We start from the raw sequence: 23,287 nt of genomic DNA, 5'->3' as shown, positions 1-23,287 counted from the left end.
GGGAGGTTATGGGAACTCTTTTCTTAATAGTTTGAGCCAAAGTCTTCAGCTGCATGTTTTCTTTAAAGGGGGCTCCAGTTGGACAGACTTGGGTAGGCTGAACCAGAGGCTATGAGGGTGGGATAGAGGTAATTTAAGGTCTAGCACATGGAGCAAGTATACGAGGGCTATTTTTTTTTTTTTTTTTAATATCTGGTTTTCTTTTAAAGGTCTGGAACTTATTAAACAAGGCTCCAGGACTAAACCCGGACTAAACCCAGACATAAATGGAGCTAAACTAGGTCTACACAGAGACTAGGACCCAGACTAGAACCCAGACTAGAACCCGGACTAGACCCCCGAACTAGACCCCCGAACTAGAATCCAGACAAGAACTTTGTCTGGACACAAACAAACCCAGTCCATACATTGAACTATTAGGAGTAATGCTGTGTTCCAGGCAACAGGGGGATTAGTTATTTCCCACTTGGAACGTTACAAGTTCCAACCACAGAGTGTTCCAGGTAGCTGAATTAACAACATGACTACCGCATGACTAAGTCTAATCAGTAGGCAAAAGCATTGTAAATGTTATATAATGTCTCTAACATGTTAAATACCAGAATAATTATATACTTTGGATTTAACCTGAGGTGATTAGTTATGTTGTAGTACGTCACAGACTTGTACGTGAAGTGGGAGTTCTTTGATCATCTCCCAGTTCACAAGTGGCAATTACCAGTTCGAGCAGAGTTCCAGGGCATATTTTCAAGTTGGAAGTGGGAAATATCCCTGTTACCACCACTTGCTTGGAACACACCATAAACTATTATACCTAGGACTTGACATTGGTGAAAAGAAAGGCAAAAGAATTACTGGCTGATATCACTTGCAGAGATGTCTACCCACTTGCAGAGATGTCTACCTAATTCTTAACAAAACCAAGTTTGTGCTTGTGAAAGGGAGATCTGTTTTGCTGGTAGCCGGACAAATGAGGGATTAATGATTTCATTAACATTAATTGTTAATTAATTAACATTAATTGTTAATGCTAATTGTTTTCTATTCTTCAGTCAGACACCATGAACTACGTGGGGCAGCTTGGCTGGCACGTGCTGGTCACTGTGAAGCAGTTGTACAAGGACATAAACCAGGCCACTCTTTCGGGCTGCATCGACGTGGTGGTGGTCCGCCAGAGGGATGGCACCTACCAGTGTTCCCCCTTCCACGTGCGCTTTGGCAAACTGGGTGTGCTGCGCTCCAAAGAGAAAGTGGTGAGTAATGGGCATATGTTTTAGTGTGACTGGTACTTAACTTGACTGCCTACTTTATTGTGCATATGGATCGTAAAGGTGCACTATGTAACTTTTCCGGTGGAGGGTCTGCTTCCTTCTTGTATTTATGGAAATGTTATTGCTTTGCCTTGAATGTTCCACAGTATTGCATTTAACTTATTTATCTCGCTGGAGACAAGCAGGAGACACACCACCAGGGCAAGTTACAAATCATATCGTGAGAGGCAACCCCGCTCACAGAAAGCATACATGTTTTTCAAGGCATTTGTGCATAATTCTAGCTACCACAGATTACTATTGCCGTTGTGTCCTTGGGCAAGACACTTAACCCACCTCACTCCCAGTATCTGCACACATTGTTGTGCAAATGTGTGTGTGAATGTGAGACTGTTTATAAAATGCTTTGATTGCCTTGAAGGTAGAAAAGCATCTTAATATAGTTCCTCTTCATGCTTTCAAACATGTTTAATATTTGTTCAGCTCAAATGTTCCAGTTTGATTATGCTTGACCAGAGACAACCCTTCTACTTGAATAAATTGATAACTCAGATAGAATGGAATCTTTATACGAATGCAGTGTAAATACTGTTCAAAACATGTTTGGCAAACTTTCCACAATTTGACCCACATTGATAACATTCCTGTGCAAAACATTCCTAGAATGTATGTATAATATGTACATAACCTGGTTTGACTACTGGCTTATCATATAGTATATTTTTGTATTTTGCTCAGCCCTTTCACAAGAAGGCTCCACTGCTGAGCACAACATTCATTTTTAAAATGACAACACCCAACTAGGCATGATGAGGTAATATTGGTCAAAACATTTGCCTTTAACTATAACATCACAATAAAAAACTGCTGAGGGTTTTAAAAATGGAAATAAACTACTTAACCTACTTAAGATAAAGCAACCGTATGTAAGATTTACATTTTAAATTCCATACACATTAGTAACTGTGTTCCCAGATGCAAGGTAGACATCCAATATAGCTATTACTGGCAGCAATTGTAATGCAGATTTATTCTTAATAACAGAAGCACTGGACATGATGGCCAAGCTGTTTGTTAAAATTTGGTGTTTTGGTTCTCAAGACGATTATCCAGTCAGAAAACAGGATGAGCCTCTATTTTGGGTTGGCAGTTTCAACACTGAAATCCCGTTGGTTTAGACCTAAAACGACTCTCTCTAATGTCAATCCTCACTACCAAAACCCCAGCACCTGCAGCCAGTCCTGAGTCAGTGCTAGTGCAGCATCTGAGCATTCATTATTGCTATGTTTAAACAACTCTTATAGAAGTTTACAGAGTGCTTTAAATGTACAATTCTAAAATAGTCTAGATGATTACTGTCTCATTTGTATAGCCAACAGGAACTATTGTGTCTCCTGATTTAGTGAAATTTTTAGCTTTAATTAATTTGACTCTGACTCACTCCCACAGTTCTGGTTGTCGCACAGATGGCAGGTGCTGTGTTCTCCTCCCTGTAGTAGTTACTGTACATTCTTGCCTGCAGATAAGTCCCATTAATCACACTGGAGAAACACAGAGCTATTTTTAGGCACTATGGAGGAAGAGGCTCCCTGCTTTTTGAGTTAGAAAAATCTCAACCAGTCTGTTCTCAAAGCTCAGGCAATACACAGTCGGTAGCTGTATTTTTTCCACATAACAAATACAAGCAAAATAGCTATGACATTGTTTATAATAGACTAATATTAGTTTGTCCTGCCTGCTTCATGTTTACATTTCAACAGTGCAGTGAATCCAGTGTGCTATACCAACGAGCCAACAAGCTAGTCTTAATAATGGCAAAAGTCCAAGAACTTTTTAAATTCTTAGCTATGATATCAAGATTACTAACAATATGTTTCCCAGTTATTGCTCATAAAATTGACATAAATAGCTGAATATTAAGAATTTGGATTCGAAAACACATTTGCAGCAATACAAAACCTACCCCAGCCCATTGACACACAGATTCTGGCACAAACTATTAGTATCCAGAAAATTACTATTTGCTTGTTGTAACATGTTTGTGGGAATAAATGGTCGATGATTTCTCGGAGGCTGTAACACTTTCTTACTACACCCTACGAATGTTAATGTGTTCGAACAAGACATGAATGAGTGGTTTCCATGGTAACTGCTCCACAACCTCCTCGTCTGTGTGTGCGTGGGAGGAGGGGGAGGAAGAGTAGAAATAGATGTCCTGTGTTGGTTGTTGTGTAATTACATTTTTTGTATTCTATTTTGTATTTATTATCTCAAGTTTATTTGTAATAGGCACTAGGCAGACAACTAATTGGTAATGCTATTCTGTGAATAAATAAGCTTCAATGCCCAAAATGCTAACTTTTACTGCAGGGAGGTTCAAAAATCAGAAGGAACTACATCAACAAATTTCTACCTCTCATTTTTCTTCTTTCACATTTTGACAATAAGTATTCCACAAAAGGCGTATTAGAGCATTTAAAATATATTTTATATGAAGTAGTATTTTTAAAAGAAGAAATAATATGCTTTTTATATATTTAGCATAAAACATTTATTGATAATTACTTTACATTTTGTTCATTTTATAAAACTGCCTAGTAATAGAAACTGGTCTGTTGACTTCCTGTTCAAAACTGCAGAACTAACCTCTTCACACCTCTTCATGGTGGCATTTCAAAATAGGAAGCAGATTTTCATTTACATGTTTTAATATTCAACTTTTGAATATACTTTTGAATATATATGTGTGTATGTGCATATGTATATGTATGTATATATATCATATATATTTATATATCATATATATGTATATATATGTGTGTGTGTATATATGTGTATATATATCATGTGTGTGTGTGTGTATGTATATATATATATATATATATATATATATATATATATATATGTGTGTATATATGTGTAATAAATAAATAAATATATATAAAATTAAAAATTGAATTAGTGCATTTAGTGTCCAGTAAAAGTACATTATTCATAAACTGTAGTCTTTTCAGAGCCTGTCCTGGCTTCCTGCGTGGTGTCACGTTTTGTTTGTCTGGCAAACATGAATGGAAGAACATCTGTCTGTTTGGCAGCATCAGTGTAACGCAATACGACCAATACAATTAACATGTTGGGGACAAAGCCTGGGATAAAAGGGCTTCAACTATCCGTGGGGGCCCCACTGCCCTCCAGGAATACAAAACCAAATCAAATCCAACAATGCAGCAGTCATTATCATGCTTTATAGATATCAGAAATTGCCAATTACGGTTTACAAATGTTTGACTTTACAGTTACACTAATATTAAGATGGTAATGGTTTAATATTTCAGCGATTGTCTTTTTCAGATTGACATTGAAATCAACGGTGAGGCTGTTGACCTGCACATGAAATTGGGTGATAATGGAGAGGCCTTTTTCGTCCAAGAGACTGAACAGGAAAATGTAAGTATGGAAAAGTAAGCATATTTGATTTAGATGGGCAGACTATTATTTATTTAGTCTGCAATATGCAAAACTGATTGTTGAAAAGCAGTGCAATAGAACAGACCAACTATTTTAGCTATAATTTGAAGTTTTGGAAGATGTTGCAACAAAATTTCCAGGTTTCTACTTAAGAATTTTATAGTAGAGTTTTCTGTTAGTCAAAATGCTGATGTTTTGATGAAGTTTTAGTTAATAGCTCTGTGGTCACTTGAATTGTCCATATAAAACTCTTCTCTCTTAGGACAAATGAACAAGAATGAGGTTCAAAATCACTTCAGTTGTAGCAAAGAAATGTAATGAGACACTCAGAACAGATGACAATTCTCCATCTGAAATTTTTATACAATTAATACCTAGGAATGGATTTTTTTTTACTATAACAAGCTAAGGTTGCAGTCACACTTGCACACTCATCATGTAAAATTGGGACTAAACCCTAAACTGGACTATGACTGGACTATGACTGGACTATGACTGGACCATGACTGGACCATGACTAAAACTAGACGAGGACCAAACCCAAGGCTAGTTCTAAACATGAGCTCAAACCAGGACCAAACCTAGGCAATCTGAACACACCCCATAATAACCGACTCTAAAATACTTATGTTTGATTTAAATTGCTGCCGACAGCTAATATTAGAAATGAAAAGGCCTGGGGCTAGGCTCTAAATTTATTACCCTGCATATGTGTCAGAACGTGCAGCTCAGGGAGAGGAAGAATGTAAAACTGCTTTCTAATATGTAACATAGTAAAGTAACGATATTGATTGACACATGCATTAAGTTTTCCTTAATGGTTATACATGTCTTTCACTGATAGAGAACGCTGTAATGTTTTCAGTGTGTGCAGTTACTCAATGTGACAGCTGATGTATGAGTCATGTGTTTGTGTCACATGACCTCATTCACAACAACTGCTCTGTAGTGTTGTCTGCTTGTAGTGTTGATTTACCTTCTCTGTTTAATGAAAATCTTTTCACAAGTGCCTTTTTATAAAATAATAATCAATATAACTTTACTTATCCTTAAGGAGCTCTTTAAGCACACTGAGCAGCTAAAATACAAGATTAAATAGCACCCTGACTTCTAGGGACATTCTCTTGGAGATAGAAGTCAAGCTGAACTTGGGGCCGATATAATCCATTTGCTATTACAATTTTTGCAAATTCTAAAACTTCAGATCACACCAGTGCTGGAGTGTTCCATGTAAAACTGATCTTTTTCACACTGCTTTTATACGGTCTCTCTGTGGCCATTACAAAACCATATATGTTATATCCAATAACAAATACAGGCAAATTCCTTATAACATGTGGATAGCAACATTTATGGAGCATATTTTAAAATTAAGAAGAAATATATTTTAGATGTGTTTGTTGTGGCACTATTCTAGAAAAGAATAGTCTATGGTCATAATAGCCTTAAAACTTTGCTATTTAAACAGTATGCTTGTGTCTGCAGACATCAATATCATGTAACAGAGGGAAAAAATATACTACTGATCTTGGTACCTTATCTGCAGAGGTTTGGGTCCTATGGTCTTGAAACCTCTAAAACTACCACACAAAGTTACATGATCATCAGATTATAGATGCGATGCAGAAAATTAGTGGATGGCACTGCAGCTTGAATCTAATAACTAAATTTGCTCAGTGCAGCTAATATATGACTTGTTGTCTAACATCCTGTCTCCTGTGTCTCCGCCAGGCTATCCCGGCCCACCTTGCCACCTCCCCGATTCCCACAGAGAGTCACCTCTTCTGGATCTCTGAGGTGGAACACAGGACCCCTAAAGACCTGGAGGACAACCAGGGTGACGCAGACGACCCCCCTGACCCCCCCACCTCCAGCACTGTGAGCACCAAGAAGAAGAGACGGAGGAGGAAGAAGCACAAGGGAGACCCACGCAGAGAGGAGCTGACCCCGCCCATGTCTGCTGCTAATGCTAACGCTGCTAACAACACACCTGCTGCTACGTCCGGCAACGGGCAAAATGAGGAGATCTTTGAGATGGACCTGAGCTCTGATGAGGACACTGCCACTCATGTCTCGAGGTGAGGGGTGAGCTCCTAGAGAGCCATAGTTTGTAATTTAATTATTAATACATTTATTTATTTCTTAAAGGCGTTCCATTTAACTTTTCTAGTGGGGTATCTCCAGTTCAACAGTTTTATCTAATCCTCCACAGTATGATATTAAACATATATATCTGGGAGTGAGAAAGTGTTTTATTATTTATAAATGTACCTTGAAGCATGCATATTTACTGTGGACAGAGTCGCCTCTCCACACATCTGACCAGTAACTTGGCATGGTAGCATCACCTGCTTGTTTCCATGGAGATGGAAAAGTTTAATGCCCTACTGTCTTTTGTCCCAAACAAACGATCAATCAAGAAAAGTTAGAGTGCACCTTAAACTCCTGTTTGAATTGGCCTCATTTACACACACAGCCACAGCCACTGAATTATTAAACCTATTATTTAAAATGTTTATGCCAAAAGTGGCGTAAGTGTATCTCTATTGGTAAATTCATAAATATCCACGTTATAATAACAACAATTTCAAAGTCAATGCTTGTAATATTTCTCTATGAGCAATTACTTTGATTGAAATGTATGTAATTTGTGGACAGAACTGTTGAATTACAAGATTTGTATATATTGATTTTCCTTGTATGTGCAGCATCAACACGGCACATAATCGATACAGCCTAATTGCTTTATCAATCCGACCTTGACAGTACAATGTTCCTCTAATGGTACAGCTAATGGCAGTGTTACAGCTAATGTGACGACATAGAGTAAAGAAGAAAACTGCAGATCGACTTTCAGTAATGAGAGCATACAACACATGGCTTTAAAACTAATCAAAATTATGTATTTTCCAAAATGTTGTTATTGCAGTGATAGCCAATGCATCATTTGATTTGAATGAAGAACCATCACTATATATTTAGCATAGTTATAAAACTGTAATAAAACCAAATATATCCACACCCTTGTTTAAATGTTGATGCAAATACTATATTGAGCTTCACAAAAAATAAATGGGTATTAACCTATTTCATTGGCTATAAAAAAAGAGATATTGAGATATTATGATATACAGTACTGTAATACTTTGTGTATGTTCCCCTTGCAGATCACCTTCCGTCACCACAGTGAGAGACACTGAGTCCAAACTGCCTGCTCTCAGACACAGCCTGGACTATCCGGTTTCAGATGGAGACTGGCCCCCAGACGACAGGTACACCTACACTACTATATACTGTATGACCAGTATCGCTGTCATTGGCTACATGAATATTAAAATTTTTAATTACATTTCATGTAACAGTTACATCTTATGTGAGTAATCTGATTTCTTTCTGATTGTTCACACCTGTACATGTTTTGAAATTATGCAAAAAGGTGACAAATGTGCAAATGAGAGAGACTGAAAGATTTATTGAAAATGTATGTACTTTTTCTTCCAAATACAACAGTTTAATTGACATGTTACCAAGTGTTTTTGTTGATCAGATTTCGTTTGTGCAAGTACATGCACACCAAAATCGGATTATTCTAGTTGTCTGATTTTACTTGGTTTGTACTTGCATGCTTATAACATTTTAAATATATGTCCTTTACTCTCTTACCTTTTGCAGTCATGATTTGTCCGAGGCTTTCTCTCCCAAAAGTGACTCTGAGCTGATTGTTCGACCCTCGAGAGCTTCCTGAGGGCGGAGTCTCACATCCAGTGGACCTGGGAGAGTTTCCTGAAACAACCAGGGTATGTCTAAATATTTAACGTTACAACAAAAACCACTGGGCTATCAAAAAAATCTAATCAGCAGTACACTATATTGTGGACATAACCAGTATTACTCGGAGGTGCAACATGACAAGCCTCATTTGTCATAAAAAAAAAACCATCCTTCTCTGAAAGTTTGCCTTTTTCTTATGTAACTAGTTGAACTTTTTCTGTTAGCTAAGTCAATGTCAATAAATCATTTATTCAAACTGTAATATAGCTTCCTTCCAGCACTTTGCAAGGTTGTTTGTGGATGTACCATTTGCCCAATTTAGAATCTATTTTATCCACCTTTTGGGTCTTTTTTTAGGCACGTTTTTGGTTTTAACTACTATAGCTATGGTATAGTCCTGTTATATACATGTTTTACATTTGATGATGTTCGAAAAGCCAAATATTGTGACCTTGATCTATTTTTATACTTATTTTGTGCAGGTGACCAAAAGGAGAAAACCAGAAGTCAAAACGGTCACCATCACTCCGTCTGAGAGCACGCACTTTCGAGTGATCCTGAGTTCTGAAGCCATGGAAGACGACACTGATCTGGATAAGAACAATGCTGCTGCTACTTCACTATGTACTATAGTCAAACCAGAACCACGCACACCGGTTGCACCCTGTCCCCACTGTTGCATTCTGTCGCACCTTTAGTCCCCTTAGACCCCAGTCCTGGTCCAGATCCTGCCTTGGGTTTACTGAGTCCCACTGAGCCTCTGGATGTACTGCCCTCTAGTGTCACTACTTCCACGCCTTCACACAACCCCCTGACGGATTCACCCTCCAAGAAAAAAGGTGCGTTTATCTCATTCTTATCTATGTATTAGAGTTGTAACAATACTAGCATTTTAAAACTCAGTTATGATACTAAGGAAAAGGTTAATACTACATTTTTTCATACTAACATTTGAGAGCAGAGTTAAATATAGACCAGCTAACCAACAATTTCATGTATCTCAGAAGATGTTGGTATAGGTCTAAACCACAGGTTCAAGATTTTCTCTAAAGAGGCAGGTTATTTTGCACCTTACAGAACAATTGATTTATATATACAAGTATAGCATTTACAATTAAGGTTACATTGGGTGCAGTTTTGATTGCAATATATTGTGTGGCCCTAATTAATACTTTCTTTAATATTAACCTGTGATACTAGTTCTGATATAGATTAAGACCCTTCTAAAGCTATTCAGGAAATGCTTTATTCAGCATCAATACTAGTTTTCGTCTAGATAAGTATCTCAGTAGCAGTAAACAACTCTACTATAGGTCTCTTTCTTGTCTAAAGTCACAAATGAATAAACCCTGACTTAACTGACATACAGGTGTCCCAAAGAGGAGCCAGCATCAGGGCCCTGAGGATATTTACCTGGATGACTTGAATGTACTTGAGCCTGATGTTGCTGCAAGATATTTTCCCAAGAGGTGAGTCCATACACACATGCCAGAGTATTTAGTTACACAATTATCTAATGAATTAACTGTATCTTTTTCGTCCCTGGGGTTGAATTTTGGACTCTGTTTGTTGCCCTTTGGTGACAGTCTTACAGGATACAAAGGCTAATAATGCTAATGCTAATACTCATACCATCATGGTAGGGCTGGAGTAGTTCTAATTTTATACTACCAATAATGTGTAAAACATATTTGGTGCATTCAGGTTTGATCAGCAAATCTTATGTCTTAAGTATTGGCTTAAAATATGTGATTTAAAAAACAACAACATATAATTATAGAAAAATAACATGTTGTCTTTAAATGAGGTCAGTGGCAAGAAGCTGTTGTAAATACTGTCCCATCTCTCCTACGATATTAAAAGTGCTTTATGTAACTTCTCCGGAGAGTGGTTCGCTATCTCCTCTTTTCCATGGACATGTTATTGTTTTTGCCTGGATCATTCCACAGTATGGCATAAAATGTATCTATTTTGCATTTATTCAGTTATGTTTTTTTGCTAAAATACCTTGAAAGACATGCATGGTGGTGGTTGTGTGACATGCTTGTCTATATATATATATATATATATATATATATATATATATATATATATATATTATATACGGTACATACTGTGGAACAAGTAGAAAAGTTATATAGTTCAGCTTAAGGAAACACACTCAGGGATAATATTATCTCACTAGTCACCCCTACTCTCTGCAGTGAGTCTGAAGCTTGCCACTAAACACTGGATGGATTCGGAGATGCGATCGGGCTCTCAGTCTCCTCAGTCCGTGGGCAGTGCGGCAGCTGACAGTGGGACCGAGTGTCTGTCAGACCTCAAGCCTCAGACCTGCCCGATGTCACCCTGTCGCTGTGCGGAGGCCTCACCGAGAACGCAGAGATATCCAAAGGTACTCAATACATCTGCACATTACAGTATTGGCAATACACTTTTGTTTTGTTTTCAAATCTGAAGTGTACACATTTAAAAGCTAAGAAATAAAAATAAACATATCAGTAAAACTTAGTATTCATGGTGCACTATGTAACCTTTGTGGTGAAAGGTCTGCCACCTGCTTGTCTCCATGGATATGCTTTTGCCTTAAATGTATCCATAATTTGCACAGTGCACCTTTAACATGGAGGCACGACCCTGCTCACAGTAACAATGCACTTTTTTCAGTTTTTATAAACTGTAAGCCATAAAATTTATGGCATTGTATTTCATTCCAAGTGTGTTTGACTTAGAATCAATCTATTGAAACAAATGTACTTGTTTGTGATCTAGAACTGAATTTACATATTTTTCTAGGCAAAATAATCAATTTGTTTAGCATTCCTGTAGTTTAGAACATTTAAGCTTGAAACATATTATGGCAAACTCTATTAGACCTTTTTATCTCAACATTTTTCTTTCTTTTTATGATTACAGAAAGGTTCATGGAGCATATCATTACCTATCATGAGTTTGCTGAAAACCCGGCAATTATAGATAACCCCAATCTGGTGGTCAAGATAGGAAATCGGTGAGTCATTTTAAACAAGATTCATGTATTACTTTCCTTGTATTACTACAAGGAAACTATTTAATTTGTACCTTTTTATTTTTAGATATTACAACTGGACCCTCGCTGCTCCCTTAATTTTAAGTCTTCAAGCATTTCAGAAAAACTTACCAAAGGTACATGGCAAAATAACATTTAGAAAATACTGATTTTGCAGTTGAACTATTACTTCATTGATGTATTTTTGTGAACAATAGGCTACAGAAGAGGCCTGGATGAAGGAGAAAATGCCAAAGAAGTCAGGGCGCTGGTGGTTCTGGCGAAAACGGGCGGATAGTACAATCAAACAGGTCTGAAAAATGATCATCAATGTCTAAATAAATGACAAATATAGATGAACCATTTTAAGATGTAGGTTTTTGGACATAGCAATACCAGAAGTAGCATTAATAGCATTATTAATTGCATACTTTTTCTATTGACTTTCCTCGCAATATAAACTTCTGTTTATGTGTAGCAATAAAGAATACATTTTCTATATAATGTTGATTGTTTTACCTTTTTATTGACACATTTAACTTGTTTTTGACACATAGTCAGAGACAAAGCTTGAAGCCAAGGAGGAGTCCCAGCTAGAAGAAGGACCTTCGCTGCCTCAGGACAAAATGCCCTTAATGTAAGTCTAAAACTAGAACAGTGCACTTTTGTATGACATAAAAATACATACTAATACAAATGAAGTACAAGTGAAGGAAAAATATATATATTCACAGTATAGTAAAAGCAGGATAACAAGACAGAAATGTCATGGTAGCTGAAAGTGTAGTTGTGTTATTTTTAAATGGAAATAAAAAATAAACAAAACATATCTGTCACTCCTGATTTAATGATAATAAAGTTAAAACCTAGCCCAGAATGAAGACTAAAAGTTACCTTGAAACATGGATAGTATTTGCTTGGTAATAATACTCAGACAGGGCTGCAAAAGACATTAATTCCTCATCGCTGTAAATATGTAATTTCTTTCTGTGGGTTGTGGAATGATGAAAAATTACGATTGTTGCCATAGCGTGTAATGATTTAAAACTAAATCTTATCTTAAAATGTTGACTATAACAGGAAAATGGAACCCATTAATTTCCATTCTGTTGCTGTTAAGTCTCGTGCAACTGGAAAACTGTAAATAATGCAAACACATGTGGTATAATTGCGTATGCATAATATAATAACCATGCTACGTATTTGTGGTCTAGAGCTAAAGTAGGAGATTCGTCCAGTGATGAGGAGGCTAAGGAGGTGAGTGCGGCCTCGTGTCAGGACACCGCCCCTCACCACACGACCATGCATACCTACAGGAAGTCCCTACGCCTCTCCTCTGACCAGATCGTAAGTACTGCACACTAGATTACCACAAAACAATGTTAATGGGTAATATCATTGATAACACTGTAAGAAAAAAATTCACATGACTCTTTTCCATTACAGTTTGAAGCACATTAGATTCATTATTTATTTAAAATATAATATTTATCTATACCTTCACAATGTTAGCGCCAAAATCGGTGAACCGCGACTAGTCCTATCTGTATATTATGATTCGTTCAATAATTTGCCACTAAACCAAACCTATCCAGGCTAGAAATTGTAGTATGTTGGAGCTCCATCTGCTGGTCAATTGTAATACAAAATGCACTTGCACGAATCGTCCTGCAGATGGCTCCAAAGTCCTTTACCTGTATATTCCATTGAGTTGAAAAAGTCTCAGAATGATGAATGAATGGCAAACTGAAAAAAAATAAACCAGCCATCACACAGATTTAACACCCACCACCATATATTTAATGCAGTATAGGATTTTTCTTAACAACTTCATAAACCTAACATATCTGTGTTTGCAGATAAGAAATAAACAAATCAAATATTGATTCCACTGATAACTGTATTGTTGATTTAATCACGTTTACAAAAATACATTACTCGATGTCACAGTTTGTGTTTTGGTTGGCAATTAACCCATGCAGGCTTTATATATGATGTGTTCTGAAAAGAAAATTATGACAGCTAATGGCATTCCATGTTCAGTATGATTGCTTTGCCGTTAAGTATCAAATACTCAAAAGTACTTTGCTGCAGTTGTGTAATGTGAAATGTTGTGTGTTTTAGGCCAGTCTTAAGCTGAAAGAAGGTCCAAATGAGGTGACGTTCAGCATCACGACTCAGTACCAGGGCACGTGTCGCTGTGAGGGCACCATCTACCTGTGGAACTGGGACGACAAAGTCATCATCTCCGACATCGATGGCACCATCACTAAGTACGTAATATAAACAACTTTTTTTTTTTAAGTATGTAGTTTCATTATTCTGGAAAAGGATATTCTCAAACTGCAGTGTAAATTACAACTGCAGTCCTATTTGATGACATAAAACTGAAAATGTATAAACTTATAAAACTGCAATACTAATTCACAAAATTAACTTTTGCAAGTAACATCATTTGCATACAGTGCCATTTCAGAAGAAGGCTAGATGTTCTTTTTTCACTTCTAGTACCAAAATATTTTACATTTTACTTATGTTGTCAATTTAAAACATATTCTTTGAGTTTCATGCCAACAACAACTAAAAGTGGGGGTAGGCTGTAAAAAATCAGACACCGTGTAATAAAGGAGTGACACAATTAATCATGAAGCAGTACATTGTTAGTTTATATTAGCAGCTATTGGGCATTTCAAACAGTAATGGAAAATTGAGTGGCAAAACATTTTTGCTAAAAGTAACAACATTTTCATTCATAGTTAGCCAGCCTTGTTTTAAACTGTGCTCTGTTCTCAACTTGTTCTGGGCCCATTCAGAAAAAGAAAGTGTGCCAGCGCTTGGGCCGTTGGTGACTCAGACTGCAGGTGTAGGGAATATTTTTGCACCCCTCTCTCTCTCTCTCTCTCTCTCTGTCTCTCTCTCGCTCTCTCTCTGTCTCTGTCTCTCCCTCTCTCTCTCTCTTTCTCTTTCACTCTCGACCTCCTCATAGGTAGCAGCTGATGCACCGGGCTGCACTACTTTTACTGCTGTCGTGCATTTTATCATTTCTATTTTAACCCCACTATTCTTATTGCAGAAAATATTAACTGTTCCAGATAACTATACAACCATATTGGAAAGTTATGCAAATATAGTGATTCATTGTATTTGTAAATATGCATTTTCACTATGAGTGGGCTTGACTTTCCATACATCTAGCCCAGTAACTTGGTCTGGTGTCCTTACCTGCTTGTCTTCCATCGTGCTAGATACATTTAATGCAATAATGTGGACCATTCAGGGCAAAGCAATAATAATCTCCATGGAGACAAGCATTTGGCTATTGATCTAATGTTTGTTTGGAAGATAAAAGCAAATTTGTGTAGCTTTCTAACATCAGTCTATGAAGCTCTGAATTGTTATTATGCATGTATACATTAACATAGATTATAGGTTTAACTATCACATAACAACCTTTTTCGTAACACCCATCATGTCTTCGAAACCTCTTCATCACCAGTTGTTTAAATAGCCTGTCTTAATTAAGTCTATGCGCGCTGTGTTGGGGGCCAGGAGGTGGTCAACATCACAGCTGCCCACACTGACTAGACCTTGTTATCAGTCTGACCCCATAGGCCAACCTGTGACATTTGTGGCTTTCTTTGAGTAATAGGGGAGAGCACCATCACTATAATGAGCCTATTTGCATTTCAGCGGGAGGCTACGCTCTGCCATAAGCTGCAGTGCAGACAGCTCCTCCCTTATGGCTATTGTATCCTCATTAACCAGAACTCTGTTTGTTATTTATAATGAAAAGTATCGATGAGGGGAGAGTGACCTTCTTTAAACCTCTAGAAGGCATACATTATAGGACTTACAGGGCTATTTAGATGAGGGTGTTGTTCCCAAGTGGTGTTATGTGGACCTTTGATAATATTCAATAATCTTTACTGCTTCAGTCCTGATTTCTTGTGTTTGTTGAGTTTGACCTTTGGGTGGGAGATGCAATGATCAGAATCGAATTCTAGGATATAAACTACTTCCCCTCCTGCTCCCAATATCGGTCCAGTCACATAAGTGTTATACCCTTGAGTGACTGGATTTATGTACTATTTAAATTTCTGGAGTATTCCTCAGTGGCATTCAACTTGCATTTATTTCATTACACGTGTTTAAAATCATCATCATCATCATCATTCACTTTAAAAAAAACATGCATTCTTACAGTGAGTGGGGTTGTCTCTCCCCAGATCTGACCAGTAACTTTGCCTAGTGCGTGACTTGCTTGTTTCCATGCAGATAGGTATGTTTAATGACATATTGTGAAACATTCTAGGAAAAGAAAAAGCATCTCCATGGAGAAATGCAGGTGGCAGACCCTCAAAGAGAAAAGTTGCATAGTGCAGCTTTAACCAATCACAGTGAAAATAAAAAATGTGATGTGATTTTTTTTTTATATTTATTTTTTGGTTTGTTTTGAATAATTCAACTTTTTCTCTGGTTTAGGTCTGATGTATTCGGACAGATTTTGCCTCAGCTGGGTAAGGACTGGACTCATCAGGGCATCGCTAAACTCTACCACTCTGTCGCTGAGTAAGTGCCACACAGCTCTGGGCTCTCATTAAGTTAGAAACAATCTGATGTTATGTGTTTGGACGGTGTCTGGGTACAGGTCCCCACTGTCTGTTGTTCACAGTTTGACCAATGCATGTAACAAGCTATTAAATGCAACCATTAAACTTAAGATTGTAACCAGTTGTATTCATCCAAGTGCAAAACATTCATCCACATTTATCCACCAGAGGTTACAAAAAACAAAATATACATCTACTTAATCATATTTAACCATATAGACAATTTATATTTTGGGCCAGATGACTATTGATTTGAAGTATTAATCCTGAGTCCTTTCCTAAATAGTCTGATCTTTATTTAATTTCATTTATTTATTTATTTGGTTGGGACAAAGCATGTTAATGAACAGACATGACATGACAGACATGAATTTAAACACGCCGGATTATAGCCAAAGGCTAATTTCTATCCTTTGTCCGAAGGGCTGGGGTCACAGAGGAGTCAAAATAAAAATTGCACAATTCCCATAGTTGCACATTCACTCATTGCACATTCCACATATTGCACAGAAGTATCAGAAGTATTATCAGGCCACATGGTCATTTTAATGAAAATACTATCACTCTGCGTTGAAAATTACACTCCATTGTCTTGTGGTATCAGAATTGGTAATTGAGTATCTAATGTATGCTGTGGTATTAAAATCAACTTTGAAAATATATTGTGACAGCACTAGAAGACCACATTGTAATATTAGAGAAACTATATTGTTTAAAATGTGAAACATTCTAATAAAACTAGACAACTAATTATGAATTAACAAAATTCACCAACTAGGAACCTTGGCATTGTGTGCAACATAAAACAAAGAATAATAATATAAACTATGATGAAATGAATAAATGCAATATAAAGTGTTTTTATGCTATTGTTGAATCAAATTCTGTATCAAGTATGAAACCCTTTTCTTATTAACAGTTTTAGTACAAAATTCCATAGTATTTTATAAAGCAGTCAGTTTAAAATCTATTCTTAGTATCTATAATGACGATGGTCCTGATGGTCCAGTGGGCAGCTCCCTAATGAGCTCTCTGTGTCTGTGTTCAGAAACGGGTACAAGTTCCTGTACTGCTCTGCACGGGCGATCGGGATGGCAGACATGACACGAGGCTACCTGCAGTGGGTGAATGATGGAGGGATCATTCTGCCCCGTGGACCCCTCATGCTCTCCCCCAGCAGCCTCTTCTCCGCCTTTCACAGGTAATGCACGTCTGTGACACTGGACAGGTTAGGCTTGGTTTGGTCCTTGTTTGAGCCTAGTTTATTCCTAATGTAGACTGGGTCTGGTCCTGGTCTGGTCCTGGTCTGGTCCTGGTCTGGTCCTGGTCTGGTCCTGGTCTGGTCCTGGTCTGGTCCTGGTCTGGTCCTGGTCTGGTCCTGGTCTGGTCCTGGTCTAGTCCTGTTCTAGTTCCAGTTTTATTCCAGGTGTTGTCCTAGTTAAGCTCGCCTTCTGATGCGGTGGGTGTGCCTGGTGTGATTTCGGTTTAGTTCTAATGTAAACTTGGTTTGACCCTGTTAGTCCTGGTGTAATTCAGGTTTAGTTGTGGGTTTAGTGTCTGAATGGAGCCTAAACCCAGTTGATTAATAAAGTAAACATTTTTTAAGTGTAAAGAGATAATGAAGAATATGAAATGGCCTTTACCTGAGTTTTTTGCTTCTAAAAAAATGCTTTTAAACCATACTTTGTCTGAAAACAGTATTGTGTGGAATAATATTAAACAAAATGATATTGGTATTTTGTTGGAACAGACAATTTACTGACAGGAACAGACTATTTTACCTAATCAGAGATTCTGTTGGGTGAGAACTATGTGGGAATAATTTAATAATACTTTCTAAGTTTTTTATTTTTTTTATTTTTGAGTGCATATTTCTTCTGTGGTGCAACACGGAAATTCCCCCATTGTAGGACAGACAAAGGTTTATCTTTTCAACACCTACCTAATTTACATGCTATGCAAAATATTATAAAAAGAAGAAAAGAAAAAATCTAGTTAATGCTGTGTAAGTGTATTCCGAATCGAAGTCCTTTTTTTGTCTTTCAGGGAAGTTATTGAGAAGAAACCTGAAATCTTTAAGATCGAATGCCTTACGGACATCAAGAACCTGTTCCAGCACAACAAACAGCCATTTCACGCCGCTTTTGGGAATAGGACTAATGTGAGTAAATGGACCTTTGACAGATAGAGCCAGACACAGCAGACACCCATAAATCTACAGTGAATCACAAAGTTTCCAACAGGATGCAGTAACTCCATACAGGAGTATCAGGGCCACACTAAACTAACACAGGATATGATCGCTGTGTGAGCCATGGCTGAGGTCAGAGACAGAATATACTCCTGAGTGACTGTAATTTCAGTATTTTCAGAAACAAAAAACCTGCACTAGCTTCTAATCTTTATCTGCAGAGCTCCGTCAGAGATATTTTGGAGTAAAATACTATTTAGGAGGAGTCTATTTGATCCCTCTATGACGCAACACTCAGCTTCACTCTTGTTTTTTGTTTCCTATGTCAAGTACAAAGGCCTCCTCTGATTTAAAACTTTTATTGGCTGGGGATGTCAAGAATAATATATTTATTGTGATTATGAAGTCTGTCACAAATATAATCGTAAAAGATATGTAAGTTTAAGTATAATTGTAATCATTTTAGAAGGAAAGAAGTATTATGTGATTTCAATTATTTTACACTATTACATTACCATTCCTCTAATGCATTACCAGCTTTATGAAATATAAAAATATAAAGTAAAGTTAAAGTGATATAAACGGCCAGATAAAAAGCTGTTCTCCCATCGACATTGTATTTAGAGTCATTCATGTAGGTTTGAGTTATCTTTATACTGGTATATTCAAGGCGTCGTTGCTCTGATCGTCTCGTTTTCACCACCACCAATACACACCCACTGCACGTAGGATTCGGCATCAATCTTGCTATTTAAAATGTCCAAAACATAACATAATAATCCACCAGCGTCATAGATTATAACTGTATAGCAGACAAATGTACAATATGTCACATGTAAAAATGTAATGGTCATACGCTCCATCACAAGACGCACTCCAGTCATTCATTATCTCTGCCCATAAAACACAATGCCCTTTTTATGATACGCTATTCCAATAGAACTCACTCCCTCGTATTTTCCATAAACATCAATGCATTCTACAGAATACAGTAACTCCATATAAGATGATTTTACCGTGCCCCTAAAAAAACAAATCATATCAATGTTGCGATGACCCATAGTTGAGGGCAGACTATCTCTAACCGGGCACAGCGTCACGTCTTCAGCTGAACAAACAAGAGCCACCCAGCTACATAATCCTCCCCTCTGTCTCTTTAAAACAAAATGTGCATTCACTGTCCAGCGTTTAGCCCAGAAGTCCTCCTATTTCATACATTAGTGAATGGCACAAACAGGAAATTAGCAGTTGATGTCAATAATGTGATCATTTTCCACTTTCGAAGAGTTACATAATTGGACACTCAAGTGGCTTATATAAAACTATTAAGCAGGATGGTACAATAGATAGTTTTGTGTTCAGTTTGTGTGGGGACAGAATGTAGATTTCGTTTTAACATGACATTGAGACATTTTTTTTTTTTTTTACAGCTACCTGGACAATGGGCCCATATTACACTATTTTCTGATATAATGTTGTTTCTTCATCAAAAACATACAGTTATGTTTTGTTTCATTCACACATGTTTAACTCACAAACCCTGCATGTTTAGGCTGAGTTCTTTTCTCAAACAAAAAACACTCTTCCACCTTCTGATGTCATGTGGTAATATAGGAAATGCTCCACTGTGTTTTTAAACTCCATACATCTTCTCAAGAATCATTTGGAAAGGCGAAAGGTAGCTGCTTGAAAACTACCACTTCTTGACATCCCAAGATGGAACAGAATATTTTGAGCTTTTGAGATGTAGACAGACTAATAATAAAAGATTACTCAAACATGTAAATGAAACAAAACACAATTCCAGGTATGTTTTTGAGGAGATACCAACATTCTAACATGGCTTAAAACTCACAAAAGTAAATTTGGCATAATATAGGACCATTAGAAACTCTCAAATAAAACAAATCTACTCTCTTACAGTAACAGGAGTATTTGAAATCAGGTGTCAAATGTCAGATACGCCCATGGCTCACTATGGAACCTAACTGTATGACTGAGGGATTACACAGATATAAGGCCACATAGTAAAAGAAAGTACTGCGATTCAGTGAAATTTACATTCTATTATTTAAATCAAATTAAATATTTTTATTATCATTGTATTGGAATCAATACTGAGTAATGAGTCTATTTCTTAGGTGTCAAAATTAAGTTTAAAATTTTAGTATCGTAACAACACTATTGGTTACTTTCCACCCCTGAATACAAAGGAAGTGATTCCCAGACCACACATGCAACCTTCACTAAAGGGTGCACAATAAGTTTATGGATACTGTCCAAATATCTCCAACCAAACCTAAGCAAATCTCTGTCTGTTCTTTTCAGGATGTGTTTGCCTATAAGGAGGTTGGGGTCCCTGAGTGCAGAATCTTCACTGTGAACCCCAAAGGAGAGCTCATCCAAGAGCAGACCAAAGGCAACAAGTCCTCGTAAGTCCACCTGTCAATCATTCTGCCTCACAGTGCTTCTCAAACTGTGGGGCAGGTCCCATTGGATGTACATTATGTCTTTATCTCTCAGGATTCCTGCTACAGCTTACGTCCTTTTTGGCCTTGGTTGTGTTTATGCTGAAATCTATCTTCAAGGCTTGTTGCCTGGGATCCAGAATACACACTTCTTCAATACTTTAAAAGGTTGTGAGTTCAGTCACCGGTGAATCTCCCCATTTTATGAATTTCTGATTGATACAGTCAGGAACACATATGGTCCATCTGTATCAAAACAAATATGGAGAATGGGAAAAGTATCACAAGGGATTGAAAAACATTGTGCATTTCTGCAGAATCAGTGAGTGAAGTAATAAACTCTTGCACCTTTGGTCAGACTCGAGACACAGCTTAAGCAGTGGGGACCAGACTGATATCCATTTGTATAAAAAAGATGCCCAGAGATATCCTTCTGGATATGCCAGGCAACAAGGCTTGTGATTCATTAAGTGTTAGTTGGCTAATAAAAGCAGAGGCTATTGATAATTAATGTTGCTAGAGGTTATGTATGATGATTCTGGTAAATATTTTATAGTTTCATTATTGTAGACTAAAGAATCAGATGACTGAAAATGTGACTTTTCGTTATTAGTTTGTGAATGGTCTTGACCTTTAGCAGAGCTAATATAAAACAAATGCTTCAAACATCCACAAACAGGAAAAAGGTTGACTGTTTCAAGAGTGAACTATTTTCTCCTTGCGGGACCATGATTTAGCAGATTAAACCACTCGGAGCACTGTTTAAAACAGTATAACTCAGGGTTGTTAAATCCATTTTTGCCTTGTTATCTTGGCTCAGTCTTTCTTTAACCCTGGTTACTTTAAATATGTTTCTTTCAATCAATGTCCTATTACTGAATCTGAGTCACTATTTTAATCTCACCAGTGTCGTCTTTTTCTGTTTTGCTCGGCTCCTTTCATTTTTCACATTTTCAATCAATGTCCTTGCCTGTCTTTGAGTGACCATGGGTTTTTTCTCTCTGTCATCCTCCCCTCCTCTCTCTTCTCTCCTCTCCCCCCTCTCCCTGTTTCTCTTCCTCCCCCCCTTCTTTTCTCTCTCTCCCTTTCTCACCTCTCCTCTCTAACCTCTCTCTCCCTCTCCCGCCCCCTCCCTCTCTCTCTCCAGTTATTGCAGGCTTAGCGAGTTGGTGGAGCACGTCTTTCCTCTGCTGAGTAAAGAGCAGACTGAGGCCTTCGTGTTGCCAGAGTACAGCTCCTTTTGTTACTGGAGACAGCCTCTGCCGGACATCAACCCAGACGAGCTGCTCTGATCCACAGACTGTACCAGACATTGCAGTAATGACAGCAAAATACATGATGAAATGAAAAAAAAATGAAATAATGGTTAGACCTAAACTTAAAGCATAAAGGTGGACTATATAACTTGACCAATGTGGGGTCTTCTACCTGCTTGTCTGACTGTATGGAGATGTAATCCTTAGTGTGGAATTATTCAATAACAGCTTTTTTTTTTTTTTGGTTGAAACAAACATTCTTAGTAAGCAGGGTTACCTCTCCACAGATCTGACCTGTAAGTTGACCTGGTGGTGTCACTTGCTTGTCTCCATGGAGAGTGATAAGACAGATATTTTTCTGTGGAACATTCAAGGCAAAGCAATAACATCTTCATAGAGACAAGCAGCTGACAGATCTACCAAAAAAGTTACATAGTGTACCTTTAAAATAACTTGGTCACACTTACCGGTACTTGTTACTACATTAAAGATCCTCTACCTTTGAACCAGAATAGAGGAACCAAACTCCAGGATTGTCACTGGCAGTTTCCTCCATATGGTTCTCATCCAACAAAATACCTTTTATTGCCTCATTGGAACATTTATTCAGTCTAATTTCCCCCCACAAATAACTGTTTTTACAACACTGCATAAAGTAAAGGGTGTTTTTATGGACTAGAAGAAGGTCTGGTACAGCAAGGGCAATATAACTCACTAACAACCTGTAATTACACCATAAATACTATGTAGTTACATATTATTACAGGTTGTTACAATGTGCATTACCTTATACTTAATGAGGTACGTACAACACATCAAGGCTAGTATAAAAGGTGTGATCAAGTTTTCTAATGGTTTCCAAATGCATTTTTGTATTGTCATGCAATACAGTTCTGCTTATAGATATGAGTTTGTACAAAATGTCTTTTTTACTGGCTTCTCCCTGCTACTACAGGATTTTGGCGGAGTATGCACTGTTCACGGCTCTCTTGGTTAGTTGCACAGAGACATAAACACAGAGAAACACGGATAGATCTCCATGCACTCTTTCATTCTCTTCAGTTATATTCCCATTTAATCTTTTACATGCATGTCTTTGGACAGTAGGAGGAAGCCAGACTGGACTCAGTTATACAGGTAGGATGCAGTAACTAAAAATAATAATAATACAATATCTGCTTTTCATATAAACAAGACTAACCTTTTTGATTAGGAATGATAACT

General features: G+C 37.4%; 1 protein-coding gene across 1 annotated transcript; it reads left to right on the top strand.

Annotated features, from left to right (window-relative positions):
- Positions 1-1,056: 1,056 nt before the first annotated feature.
- lpin2 (lipin 2) lies at positions 1,057-22,196 on the top strand. Its single transcript, XM_033982576.2, is given in 24 exon segments — positions 1,057-1,253; positions 4,623-4,718; positions 6,471-6,817; positions 7,907-8,011; positions 8,412-8,467; positions 8,470-8,511; positions 8,514-8,536; positions 8,993-9,167; positions 9,170-9,349; positions 9,880-9,979; positions 10,715-10,727; positions 10,729-10,830; positions 10,833-10,905; positions 11,427-11,520; positions 11,606-11,675; positions 11,757-11,849; positions 12,096-12,175; positions 12,753-12,885; positions 13,663-13,811; positions 16,021-16,107; positions 17,197-17,349; positions 18,195-18,309; positions 20,668-20,771; positions 21,955-22,196. Coding segments are annotated over 24 exon segments (2,727 nt in total). The 5' UTR covers positions 1,057-1,061; the 3' UTR covers positions 22,100-22,196.
- The last annotated feature ends 1,091 nt before the right edge of the window (positions 22,197-23,287 follow it).

This window comes from Periophthalmus magnuspinnatus, chromosome 17 (genome assembly GCF_009829125.3).
Source record: "Periophthalmus magnuspinnatus isolate fPerMag1 chromosome 17, fPerMag1.2.pri, whole genome shotgun sequence".
Taxonomy (NCBI): domain Eukaryota; kingdom Metazoa; phylum Chordata; class Actinopteri; order Gobiiformes; family Gobiidae; genus Periophthalmus; species Periophthalmus magnuspinnatus.
This window is presented reverse-complemented; position numbering and strand designations above follow the sequence as displayed.